The 13,208-nt window shown below is 51.2% G+C and overlaps 1 protein-coding gene across 5 annotated transcripts in view; it reads left to right on the top strand.

Moving 5' to 3' along the window:
- The window catches only part of RASGRF1 (Ras protein specific guanine nucleotide releasing factor 1), a 102,903-nt gene that overhangs the window by 26,009 nt on the left and 63,686 nt on the right, over positions 1-13,208 (top strand). For all 5 annotated transcript variants that reach the window (XM_042235136.2, XM_027957124.3, XM_027957122.3 and 2 more), the window contains exons 3-5: positions 3,599-3,746; positions 8,552-8,644; positions 11,167-11,420. In XM_042235136.2, coding sequence (XP_042091070.1) covers positions 3,599-3,746; positions 8,552-8,644; positions 11,167-11,420 — 495 coding nt within the window. The remainder of the gene's footprint in view (positions 1-3,598; positions 3,747-8,551; positions 8,645-11,166; positions 11,421-13,208) is intronic.

The raw sequence follows: 13,208 nt of genomic DNA, 5'->3' as shown, positions 1-13,208 counted from the left end.
ATACATCCTTGTGATGGAATACCGCTCAACAATAAAAAGGAACCCACTGCAAATATGTGTAACAAAACAGATAGCCAGGATGTGGAGTGAAAGAGCCAGACACAAGACAGTACACGCTGTCTGATTCCTGTTACCTGAAATTCTAATAACACAGGCAGAACTAAGCTGTGGTGACAGAAATCCAGACAGCAGCTACTTCTGGGGTGTGGACTGATGAGGAGGGGCATGGGGGAATTCTGGGGTGTTAGGGATTTTCTTTATCTCAATCAGGGCATATGCGTTTATCCACCTCAATCAAACTGTACATTTACGGTCTGTGCTTCCCATTCCCAAATTCCCCTCAAATTTGTAAAACAAATTATGTCTATTAGCGTGTTTTAGTTCTCGACTGCTGCAGAACAAATGACCACAAACTTGCAGCTTAAAATCGTAGCCGTTTCTCTCAGTTCTATGGTCAGAAGTCTGGACTGAGACTTGGCTGTGGTCTCTGCACAGAGGTCATGGGCTGAAATCAAGGAGTCAAACTTCTGACCTCAAAGTTCTGGAGATGTCTCTGTTTCCAAGCTCACTCCTATTGTTGGCAAGTGTCAGTTTCTTATAGGAGCACATCCCTGCTGGCTGGTGGGCAGGGAAGGCTCTCAGCTCCATCCTGTAGCACAGCAGTCTGGCATTCCGTGCCATGTGGTCCCCTCCATCCTTGAGCCAACAGTGATTCACCAAATCATTCTCCAGCCCCACATCTCTGACCACTCCTTCTGTGACCAGCCAGAGGAAGCTCTCCATTTTAAGAGGTTCATGTGGGGCCTTCTCCAGTGGTCCATTGGTTAAGACACTGCCTTCTACCGCAAGGGATGTGGGTTTGATTCCTGGTCGGGGAGCTAAGATCTGACATGCCTCAGGGCTGCAACTAAGACCCAGTGCAGCCAAATAAATATTGCATAAATTAGATGAATAAATAAAATAAAGGCTCATGTGATTAGGTAAGGCCCACCTAGAGAATCTCCCTATCTTAAGGTCAGCTATGCCAAAGAGTGGGTGTCCCAGGTGACTCACTGGTAAAGAATCTGCCTGCCAGTACGGGAGGCATGTTTAGATCCCTGGGTCGGGAAGATCCCCTGGAGAAGGAAATGGCAACCCACTCCAGTATTCTTGCCTGGAGAATCCCATGGATGGAGGAACCTGGCAGGCTATAGTTCATGGGGTTGCAAAGGGTTGGACACAACTGAGTGAGCAACACATTCGCAGAGAAGCACCGTCTGACCCTTTTCTGAGGGAAAGTTTCATTTTCAAAGAGAATGGGAAGAGAGGTTGGAAGAAGAAAAAGGAGAGACCAGAAGTCCCAAACCAATGCTGACTCCTCCATTCTTGCCAAGGCCACACTGGACTCAGACACGGGCTTTTTTGCTTTGGGCCAGCACATTTAAGGGGAAGATAAAAACTAGCCGCTGAGGCTACAGTTAGGTTGTCTAAGAGATGTGGTCATTTTGGCCCATGAGATACCTGCAGAGAGACAGTGAGCTGTCCCTGGCTGGTGTCGACCCAGAAGCTCTTCAAGTCAGATGCTATGCGGATGGACAACCATAGCACAGACTGAAGGGCTGAGAGAAGCCAGCAGGGTCCAGTCTGGCACCGAGCGTGCAGGTCTAGATGCGTTTGCAGAGGCATCTTTAATTTGTGGACCAGGTTGCCTGGCCCTGGGGTTTCCGTGGTGGCCTGGAGGGCTACAGTCCGTGAGACCACAAAAGAGTCGGAGAGGACTGAGCGACTAACACTTTCACTTTGACACAACGTGGTAGAAACAAGGTATGTACAAAAGTAAGCACATAGTATAGGAACAGGGACAGCCACAATGTCCTCTGCCACTGTATGCATAGTAGTCTAGTATTATGGGATGCCTCTGGGCTATGTGTCTGTACAGCAATGTATAAAATGCAACACCAAGTGTGGCTTGTGGTCTGGAGCTCAGTAAGGAGAACTAGATGGAAACCAGACGGCCACGTGGAGAACGCAGACCCGACTCTTCAGGAACTTGGTGCGATTCCAGCTCCAGCTTCGATGCTCAGTGACTAACTGTCAATCAGGGGGGCAAGTCACTTCCCCTCTCTGGCCCTCAGTTTCTTTGTTTATAAAATGAGACAGTTGGCCTTTCGTGATTCCTGAGTTTCCTCCCAGCTCTGAGAATCTGTGAGTCTATAAAGACGGTGCTGCACAGAAGTGCAGATAGACCTAGACTGTGTCATACAGAGTCAAGGAAGTCAGAAAGAGAAAAACAAATTTCATATAATATCACTTATATGTGGAATCTGGAAAAATGGTACTAATGAACTTATTTGCAAGGCAGAAATAGAGTCACAGATATAGAGAGCAAACTTATGGACACCAAAGGGGCAGGAGCAGGGGGAGGAACTGGGCGATTGGGATAGACATGTATACACTACTATGTATGAAACAGATGACTAACGAGAACCTGCTGGACAGCACAGGGAACTCGACTCAGTGCTCTGCGGTGACCTAAAAGGGAAGGAACTCCAAAAAGAGGGGATATATGTATACGTATGGATGAATCACTTTGCTGTACAGCAGGAACTAACACAACACGGTAAAGCAGCTATACTCCAATAAAACATTTTTTTTAAACAGAAAACTGGAGGAGGAGGAGGCAAGGGAGGCAGGCAGTGAAGACAGGGGAAGGGAAGAAAGGGAGGCAAAAACAGACCAAACCGTCCTGCCAGTAAGACTCCAGATCCCAGTTCTGAAGTGCCACTAAGAACAAACTGATGAAGGCTCTGAATTTTCACACTGGTAGAGCAAGGAGGAGAGACCAGCGGTGTGAAAACGGAGCCCTTCCTGTTCTCAACTGCATTTCCTTTGCAAGTCAAGATAATTAAGCCTCTTGGGAAGTTGGGAAAACATTAACACCTGATATTCTAGTTTAAATTCATTATAAGAGATGTACCAAAGCCTTATTTTAACCAAAGAGTTCTCTCTTGTAGCTTGTCACTTACCTCTAGAAGGGGATGGGGGAGCAAGCATGGAGCTTTGATTTGAGGATCAGGTGTTTTCCTCTAGGCACGGGCTCCAGGTCCTCTGCCCACCCTCTGCCCCTGCCACCCCCCTGAGGAGAAGCTGCCAGCTTTTCCCGCCACCCCTCCCCGCCCCTTCAGAGCACCGCTGGGCAGAGCCTCCTCCTCTGACACCATCAAGGGACCAGTCTCCATTGCCCACCGCCTCCGTTACATAGCCCCTCTCCTAGAGCAAAGCTGTTTCCCTGCCCTCAGCCTCCTGGGATCCTCATCTCCATCCTGGGGGCTTGTAGGGAAGCAATTATTGTCCCATTTTGCCATGAGGGTCTCCCCCATAAGTTCTCAGGGACTTAAAGAACTTGTGTGAAGTGGCTTCTGAGTTTGTGACAAAAGCCACTGTCTCTAAGCAGGCACACCACTAACCAGCTGCATCCTGGGAACCTGGTAGGTCATGTCAGTAGATTTAAGACTGAACAGTGTACCCTCAATTTAAGTGGGAGGTCACTGGTGACCCCAGAGAGGCAGCCGGCTCCTGTGGGTGCAGTGCCCTACCTGCCCTCTCCCTCTGTCCGCAGCTACCGGACCCTGGCCACGGAGCACGAGGCGCTGATGCAAAAATACCTGCACCTGCTGCAGATCGTGGAGACCGAGAAGACGGTGGCCAAGCAGCTGCGGCAGCAGATCGAGGACGGGGAGGTGGAGATCGAGCGACTGAAGGCAGAGGTGACTGCAACCCCAGAAACAGAGGAGGCTGGCCAGGGATCCCGGCCTCCAGCCTCACATCCATCCTCCCCAGGTTCAGGGAGACACAGGGTGGGCAGGAGGGACCCGCTCCCAGCAATAGCTGTGCCAGCCCCAAACTTAAAATCAGTGATGCTGGCCCAGTGGAAAGGTCGGGTGGTCAGATCTGGGTTCAAAGCCCACCTCTGCAGCATAACAGCTGCAACCTGAAGCAAGTCCCGCAGTCTCTCTGCACCTTTGTCTGTGTTGTTGTTTAGTTGCTAAGTCATGTCCAGCTCTTTGTGATCCCGTGGACTGCAGCATACCAGGCTTCCTGGTCCTTCACTATCTCCCGGAGTTTGCTCAAACTCATGTCCTTTGAGACAATGTTGCCATCCAACCATCTCATCCTCTGTCCTCCACCTCTTAAATCTTTCCCACCTCCACCTTAAATCTTTCCCAGCATCAGGACCTTTTCCAGTGAGTCAGCTCTTTACATCAGGTGGCCAAAGTATTGGAGTTTCAGCTTCAGCATCAGTCCTTCCAATGAATATTCAGGGTTGATTTCTTTTAGGATTGACTGGTTTGATCTCCTTGCTGCCCAAGAGACTCTCAAGAGTCTTCTCCAGCACCACAGTTCGAAAGCATCAATTCTTCGGCGCTCAACCTTCTTTCTGAAGAATAGGCTTTTTATCACTAGCTGACAAAGTTGTGAAGATCAAGTGATGTCACTGATTGGCAAGCTCCTGGTTACTCTGCTGACAACCACATGGACTAAGGGGGTGGGTGTGGGGCCAGAGCGTGGCTGGTAAGTCCTCAGAGCGTGGGCTCAGGCTCAGCTCCAAGACAATCCCTTCCTTCTGCCTGCCATGGCCGTCTGGAGGCTGATTAAGTCTTCTAAAACTTCTAGTCTTCTAGTCTTGCTAGGTTAAGTCTTCTAGATCTTCACTACTCAAAGTGTGATATGGCCCATCAGAAATGGAGAACCTGGGTCCCACCCATATCCCGAGTCAGAACCTGCACTTTAACAGCATCCCCGCAATTCTCATTTACCTGAGAGATGCTGACTCTCAGCCCTTAGATGCCCCTCACCAGCTGTTCACACCTCCACACGATGATCTGATCGCCTCTCACGGCCTCATCTCACCAGGAGGTCACAATGTGTGTGTTAATTGCTCAGTCATGTATTGCTCTTTGTGACCCCCATGGACTGTAGCCCACCAGGCTTCTCTGTCCATGGGATTCTCTGGGCAAGAATACTGGAGTGGGTTGCCATTCCTTTCTCCAGGGGATCCTCCTGACCCAGGGATCAAACCCTGGTCTCCCACATTGTGGGCAGATTCATTACCTTCTGAGCCACCAGGGAAGCCCCCCAAAATGCAGGAGCATCAATTCTTCAGTGCTCAGCCTTTTTTATTATCCAGCTCTCACATCCAAATATGACTACTGGAAAAAATCATAGCTTTGACTATACGGACCCTTGTAGGCTACAGTCCAGAGGGCCCCATAGAGTCGGACAAGACTGAGTGACTAAGCGCACATGCACAGGGAACTAGATCCCACATGTCTCTAGACAAGATCAAAAAACTTAAGGAAAAAAAAAAAAAAGGGAGGAAGAACTGAGCTGTGTGGCAGCTATCTGAAAAACAAGGAATTACAAAGGTCTTAGTAAAACCTTGGCAGGTAACAAAGAGGAAAACACCTGGGATAATTCCACCATGAATGACTGCTCTGACTAAATGGATTCTGGACTAAAGACACTGCCTCTTGAGAAGGGAGCAGGATGGGGCAGAAGCTGATGCACTGTGTCTCAAAGTTGGGGTGGCAAGCGGGGTTTTCCTCTGATGGATCAAGGAAGCCAGACCACTGGTGGCGAGTGGGCAGGGTCCAGCAGAGACACCTGGCTTTGAGCCTGGTCAGGCAGCCGAAGCTAGACTCTAGTCGGTGAGGTGGGCATGAGCCAAAGTCCCCACTCTGCGTGGCCTTCATCTACAAGGGTCAACTGAGCAGACCCTGGACATCTAGCAAGCAAACCGAGGTCCAAAGCAGAACCATCTCCAGAGGAGACCCGCCAGAGGCAGAGAAAGGCTGCCTCCATGGGCTCACCTGACCCTCGCTCCAGGCAGAGATGGGCCACAGCCCAGGACTTGTGTGGGGTCCCAGGCTTGCAACTCCCGCACTAGAGCTCTGCCCCCCACCCCGGACCTGATGATCCTTGAACAGAGGCTCCGCGGCTGCCAGGGGTGCTGTGCATGCAGCATAGCGCCTGACCTAATTGCATCTATTTTTTGCCCTGGTCCCTGCTGAGTGCATGTCCTGGAATGCCTCTTTCTGAGATAAGTGCCAGGTTTAAATACAGGACAGACACACACACACACACACACAGCACACGCACACACACAATCCCCCATGCTAAAGAAAAAAAAAAATGGTTCCACATGCAAAGCTCAAAAGTGGCAAAGAAAGCGGAAGGTGATAATAATCAGGTCAAATGTGGGGATTGACTGGGCATTCCTGCATCTCTCGGCTCTCTAAGAGCCTGCCTGTGCGTGTGCGTGTTCACATGTGTTCCTCAGCCCTTTAAAATACAGATCAAAGAACCAGCCTTTATTTCACTGTGCAGATGTTCCCAGAGCATCGAAAGAAAAGGTGGGGGGTTGGGGAGAAAGAAGAAAAGCCTGTGTCGGCGCTGAATATGTCTCAGTTAGATATTTTCAGCCGCTCTTCAAGCATAGACTGGGGTAATTTTAGCAACCCGCGAGTGGAGAGCGGGTAACTGTTCCATTTTGCTTTCAGAGTGCTCAGTTCGCTCAATTGTGAGAGCCCATTCATTCTGCAGTTCAGCAAGTGGCCTTGAGGGGACAAAGCCACGTGCTCTGAAGAGGAGCGGAGGCTTTGTGGCGGTGTTTGTGGAGTCCCCTGGGCTGTGTGGGTCTCAGTGACTGTGGCGTTTTCCTGTGATTGAGGTTTTTGTCGCTGCTGTGGTTCTGACCCTTCTCTAATTGACTTATTTCTGTCACCAATGAATATCTGTCAGCCACCAACCCCACGCTAGGCACCCGGAACCCACGAATGAATGAAATGGTGTGGTCCTTCCCCCACAGATACCATAGTCATGATGGAATACACAGGCAGTATCAGCATTTTTGGGCTTCCCACGTGGCACTAGTGGTAAAGAATCCGCCTGCCACTGCAGGAGACCAAGAGACACGGGTTCAATCCCTGGGTCGGGAAGATTCCCTGGAGAAGGAAATGGCAACCCACTCCAGTATTCTTGCCTGGAGAATCCCATTGACAGAGGAGCTTGGCGGGCTACAATCCATAGAGTTGCAAAGAGTTGGATATGACTGAACTGACTTAGTATGCATGCATGCCAGCATTTTCACGGGAAAGTTCGAAGCCCTGGGAACCCTAGTGAGGGATCCCCAACAGAAACTTGCGGACTCTGGGATGGCGTGAAGGAGCCCCACCAGGGAGGCTGCACAGCTAGCCTGTCCACCTGAGGAGTGCCTGAGGCCCCCGGCCACAGTGTGGCTTAAGGCACCTCTTCTCCTGGGCGACACCGTGTTGGCTTTATTCTTGCAGCTGGGCAGACCTGTCTGATCCCAAATCTGGCAAATATAGATTCTTAGATCAGCTCCAACGCTCGTTTAAAGGGCTGTTCCATTTTTCTAGGCCAGCAGTTCCCAGGCTGTGTTCCAAAGAGAGCTCCAAGTCAGAGAAGTCCTTCAGGGTTGTCCCGGGAGGGGACAGGCAAGCCAGCAGTGCTTCCAACTGAAGTCTTGCTGGGGTTCCAGGACAGTTTTGTTTGAAAAAACAAAGGGACTACCCAAGTGTCCATTGATGGATGAATGGATCGCAAAATAGGGTTTGTACATACAATGGATGTCTTCCCTGGTGGCTCAGCAGTAAAAAATCCGCCTGTCAGTGCTTGAGAACAGTTGGATCCCTGGGTCAGAAAGATCCCCTGGAGAAGGAAATGGCAACCCACTCCAGTATTCTTGCCTAGAAAATCCCATGGATAGAGGAGCCTGGCAGACTATGGTCCATGGAGTTGCAAAGAGTCAGACACTACTGAGCAACTAAACAACAATACAGTGGATATTACTCAGCCTTACAAAGGAAGGGAAGACTGACACCTGGTCTGACATAGGGGAACCTTATGCTGGTGAAATAAGGCAGACACAGGTAGACAAATACCGTCCAATTCCACTTAGGCAAGGCACCTAGAGACATCAGATTCACAGAAAGTAGAACGGTGGGTGCCAGGGGCTGAGGAGTTAGTGTTTAAATGGGGACAGAGTTGGGGAGGATGAGAAAGTTCTGGAGACAGATGGAGCAGATGGTTGCACAGCAGTGTGAATGAACTTGATGCTACTGAGCTGTGCACTTAAAACCGGTTAAAACAGTAAATTTTATGTTACATCTATTTTACCACAATAGAAATTTGAAGATAAAGGAACTGAAGGTTTAGGAAGTAAGGAAGATGATCACAGATTTGGACCAAAGCTCCCAGATTACAAAGGGATTGCCTGCAGCCCTGAGGGTGCCCCGCCCAGGGTCACTCAGAGTCAGATCCCGGCTGCCCTGGACCCTGGTGGACGGGCACCAGGTCCAGCGCTTACTCACTCACAGATGTCTGTCTTGTAACCTCGGGCGGACAGGAGCTGCAGTACCTCTGGCCTCATGGAGTGCGTGGGCGGGCACCTGCCCAACACGCTGCGCCTGGTGGTACCTGGAGGGGTGGGACTTCCGCCCGCTGCCGCAGCCCCCCCACCCCCAGAAGCTGACCCATGTTTCTGTTGCAGATCGCATCTCTGCTCAAGGACAATGAGCGCATCCAGTCCACCCAGACCGTCACCCCCAACGACGAAGACAGTGACATCAAAAAAATCAAGAAGGTCTGTACCGTCCCTCAGGGTTGGCGAAGCTGCCCCGGTCCTCTTTAGAGAGCCCCACCCCCGGCACAGCCCCGTGTCCACCTGCTGTCCCCCTGCTCCCAGTGTGGCCTTCCACTTCCACTCCAAAGGCAGAACCAATAGCCCTCACCTCCGACCGGCACCTCCTCAAGCCTTTCCTTCAGGCTGTCTCTGTGAGGTAGGGTCGTTCAGCCCATTTGATAGATAGGAAAACCCAGGCCCCAAAAGATGAAAGAGTGGATTGAGCCAGGGCAGGAGCCCAGGCTGTGAGACTCATAGCTGCGAGCTTTCCTCGCGACCCTGGGCAGCCTCAGTGAGACCCCAGGCCACTCTTCCATCCTCCAAACCTTGCGTGCCTGCCTGTCCCGCCTCACCCCAGCCACTGTCCTGCAAACACTGCCTCTCCCAACTGTACCCTTCAGTCCCCAGCAGAGGTCAGCATGGGGAACCGACCTCTGTGACGCACCAGGGTTGGTCCAGCTGGTTTTACTCTGTTGGAGTCCAGGAGGGGTGGACATCTCAGGGGGTACCAGAAAGTTGCCCAGTGGCAGGGATACTGACCAGCACCATGGCCCACCCTGTGCAGGGGAAGAACATGGTCTGTGTTTGCAGCTGGCCAGACTTGAAGCAGGGGAGCCTGACTCACTCTAAGAAAAACAAGTGAAACCAGAAAACCCTCCTTGTCAAGAGCATAAAAGGACCCCAGCACCATACAGACCAGAAGCTGCAAACTGGCTTCCCACAGGCCAAGTTCAGCCTCCCAGCGTGTTTGGGGTTTTTAGCCCATACGGTGTTTTTCCCCCCTTTTTAATGTGTTGCCGGTGCTATAAACGCTAAACATTTCACATTAAAAAAAAAAAGTCTGTATTTCTGGTTACTCAGAAATAGAAAGAGCTAACATCCCTTACGCACTTTCCATGTGCCAGACACTATTCTAGGAGATGTATGCAGATTAATCTCTTCCGAACTGAGAGCCCTCTGGAGTTTGATTATTGTCTGCATTTCACAGATGAGGGTACAGAAGCCCATAAGGGCAAAGTGACTTGCTCAGGTGACACACCCAGGTATTAGCAAAGCGACATTTAAACCCCGGCCACTGAGCTCCAGAGCCCTCATCTTCGGTCACTGGGACAGACCATCTCTTGGAAAAGCAGGAGGTCTCACAGCCCCAGGCCTGCCTCCTGCCCACAGTGTTTGCTGGCTCTAGGCCAGGTGCCTGCCCACCTATGATCCATAGGACCCCCTGGTACCCTATGGACATTGGGACTTGCCACCAGTGCCACCAGGGATCTGAACCAAGCCCTACCCACACAGGGATGCATTGGCCTGCCTTCTCTTCCGTGGCCCCACTGGACTTCCTGCCCCATTTTGACAGCCATTCTGGTGGGAACATTTTGTTAAGTCCAGCTGAAATGCACTGTCCTCCTTTTATTGTCACCTTTCTGGGGCCTCTGAGCAAGCCCCTCCCACTTTATCCAGAGAGGCTTCCTATCTTCAGAGAGAGCTGTTGTGGCGAGGTCAAGCCGCTCCTCCCCACCTATGATCTACATGCAGGACTGCCCAGGGCAGACGGCCCTGGCCACAGGTCTGCACTCAGAAGGCCGCACTTGCTGTTCATGGCCAGGGCCCTTTTCAGCTGAGAGGATTTTGATGAACACCTCAACAGGCAGCCCCTGGATCCCCAGGATCCCCTCTCCGACCCAGCATCATGCAGCACCTTTGTTCCTGGGGCCCTGGGCCCTCCCCATGCAACCCCTGAGCTTGCCCACAACTCTGCAGCAGGAATGGTGAGGAGCCTTGACTGGAAGCATACAGATCTTCACACAGGCCTCTGAGTCTGGGAATCAAGGCCCTTCCCAAGTTCTCGCCAAAACGAGGCCAAGCCAAGCAGCCCAACTCAAGTCACCATGTTCATTTCTCCCCGCAGAGGCAGAAGAGAGCCTCTGGCGCCTGCTGATGAGGTCCAAGCATGAGATGAACTCATCTGCCATATTCAGTTCAATGTGATAATCGCCCTCTGTCCAGACAAGCTTAAACTGAAACTTCAGGGTTCTCAGGCCAGTCATTAGATGAGAAGTGTGAGCTCCACCTGGCACAGCGTGGCAGCTCTCTCGTCTCGAGGCCCCTCCCATGATGGGGACTTGGAGCCACATTTTCCCTCCCTCTGGGGATGCTACCAGAGCAACCTGGGGGACCTGGTTTGAACACAGAGGTCTGGGGTGGGGCCTGGGGTCAGCATTTCTAACAGAATCTCAAGAGATGCTGAAGCTGCCTGTCTGGGGACCACACTTTGAGTCAGGCCATCATCTCCTTAGCTTCAGGGCACAGATGGAAAGTGGACTTAGAGGGCCCCGAGGTCACGCCCAGCACCACGCAGGCAGGGGCACCAGGCCTACCTTTTCCTGAGCTCTTTCCCTAAGCGCAGGGGATGACAGAGCCTTGGTCCTGGAAGGACCCAGGCAGCGGAGGCTGATGGGCGGCTCTCCCCCGGTCTCGGCACCCAGGTGCAGAGCTTCCTGCGGGGCTGGCTATGCCGGCGCAAGTGGAAGACCATCATCCAGGACTACATCCGGTCGCCGCACGCAGACAGCATGCGCAAGAGGAACCAGGTGGTGTTCAGCATGCTGGAGGCTGAGGCCGAGTACGTGCAGCAGCTGCACATCCTGGTGAACAACTTCCTGCGCCCGCTGCGGATGGCCGCCAGCTCCAAGAAGCCCCCCATCACGCACGACGATGTCAGCAGCATCTTCCTGAACAGGTGAGCACCTGAACCTCAGTCCCTGCCCGCACACATCCCTACCACCACCACCACCACCACTGCCTCGGAGCACTTGGCCAAGGCAGGAGGGGGGAGCTTGGCTAGCAATGAACTTCACTGCAAGCTCTCCTCTAGTTCCTGTCAAGTGCGGAGGAGGAAACAGCCCAGAGAGGAAGGAGGCCACCCGAGGTCTCGGGCCTAGAAGCCAGTGTTCTGATCCTTACCGGCAGGATACAGACAGAGGCCCACAGAGTAGATGTCTAAACTCAGGGGTTCAGCTGGGGCAATATCGGGAGACGTTTTTGATTGTCAGAACTTGGTGAGGGGGTTGTGGGAGGAGTTTGCAAGTAGCATCTAGTGGGTAGAGGTCAGAGATGATGCTCAACATCCTACAGTGCACAGAGCAGTTCCCCACTCCCCCGACCCCAGCAAAGAATTATTCCACCAGAAATAATCGTGCCAATACCCTGGTGGTCCAGTGGTTAAGATGCCGAGCTCCCACTGCAGGGGGTGCAGGTTTGATCCCCGCTCAGGGAGCTAAGATCCTATGCGCCAGAAAAAAAATCAATCAATAAAAATAATCAAGCCAAGGTTAAGAAACCCTGGATTAAATGTTTCCTGTATTGAGAGATGGGTTCATTACCACTGGCACCACATGGGACAGGAGTTTAATTAAATGTTTGCAAGTTATAAATCAAGCTACAAAAAAACCAAGCGTGTTCCATTCCTCTATCTTAATAGCATCGTCATAATGATCAAGAAACAGGTCTAAATTTTTAGAATTCTCAGGCTCATTAGAGTTCAGCTTTGTACCACGTTACCCACATACCATATAAAAGTGGTTCAGTTCAGTTCAGTTCAGTCACTCAGTTGTGTCCAACTCTTTGGGACCCCACGAATCACAGCACGCTAGGCCTCCCTGTCCATCACCAACTCCCGGAGTTCACTCAGATTCACATCCATCGAGTCAGTGATGCCATCCAGCCATCTCATCCTCTGTCATCCCCTTCTCCTCCTGCCCCCAATCCCTCCCAGCATCAGAGTCTTTTCCAGTGAGTCAACTCTTTGCATGAGGTGGCCAAAGTACTGGAGTTTCAGCTTTAGCATCATTCCTTCCAAAGAAATCCCAGGGCTGATCTCCTTCAGAATGGACTGGTTGGATCTCCTTGCAGTCCAAGGGACTCTCAAGAGTCTTCTCCAACACCACAATTCAAAAGCATCAATTCTTCTGTGCTCAGCCTTCTTCACAGTCCAACTCTCACATCCATACATGACCACAGAAAAAACCATAGCCTTGACTAGATGGACCTTAGTCGGCAAAGTAATGTCTCTGCTTTTGAATATGCTATCTAGGTTGGTCATAACTTTTGGTCTTTTAATTTCATGGGTGGAATCACCATCTGCAGTGATTTTGGAGCCCCAAAAAATAAAGTCTGGCACTGTTTCCACTCTTTCCCCATCTATTTCCCATGAACTGATGGGACCAGATGCCATGATCTTCGTTTTCTGAATGTTGAGCTTTCGGCCAACGTTTTCACTCTCCTCTTTCACTTTCATCAAGAGGCTTTTTAGTTCCTCTTCACTTTCTGACATAAGGGTGATGTCATCTGCATATCTGAGGTTATTGATATTTCTCCTGGCAATCTTGATTCCAGCTTGTGTTTCTCCCAGTCCAGCGTTTCTCATGATGTACTCTGCATATAAGTTAAATAAGCAGGGTTACTTTCCCAAATGGTGACCTTGGGTGTTTGTGTGAGGTTGGTAGTGCCTCAAAAGGCCGAGCTGACA

This window comes from Ovis aries, chromosome 18 (assembly GCF_016772045.2).
Source record: "Ovis aries strain OAR_USU_Benz2616 breed Rambouillet chromosome 18, ARS-UI_Ramb_v3.0, whole genome shotgun sequence".
NCBI lineage: Eukaryota > Metazoa > Chordata > Mammalia > Artiodactyla > Bovidae > Ovis > Ovis aries.
Note: the sequence above shows the minus strand (reverse complement) of the source record. Positions and strands in the feature narration are given on the sequence as shown.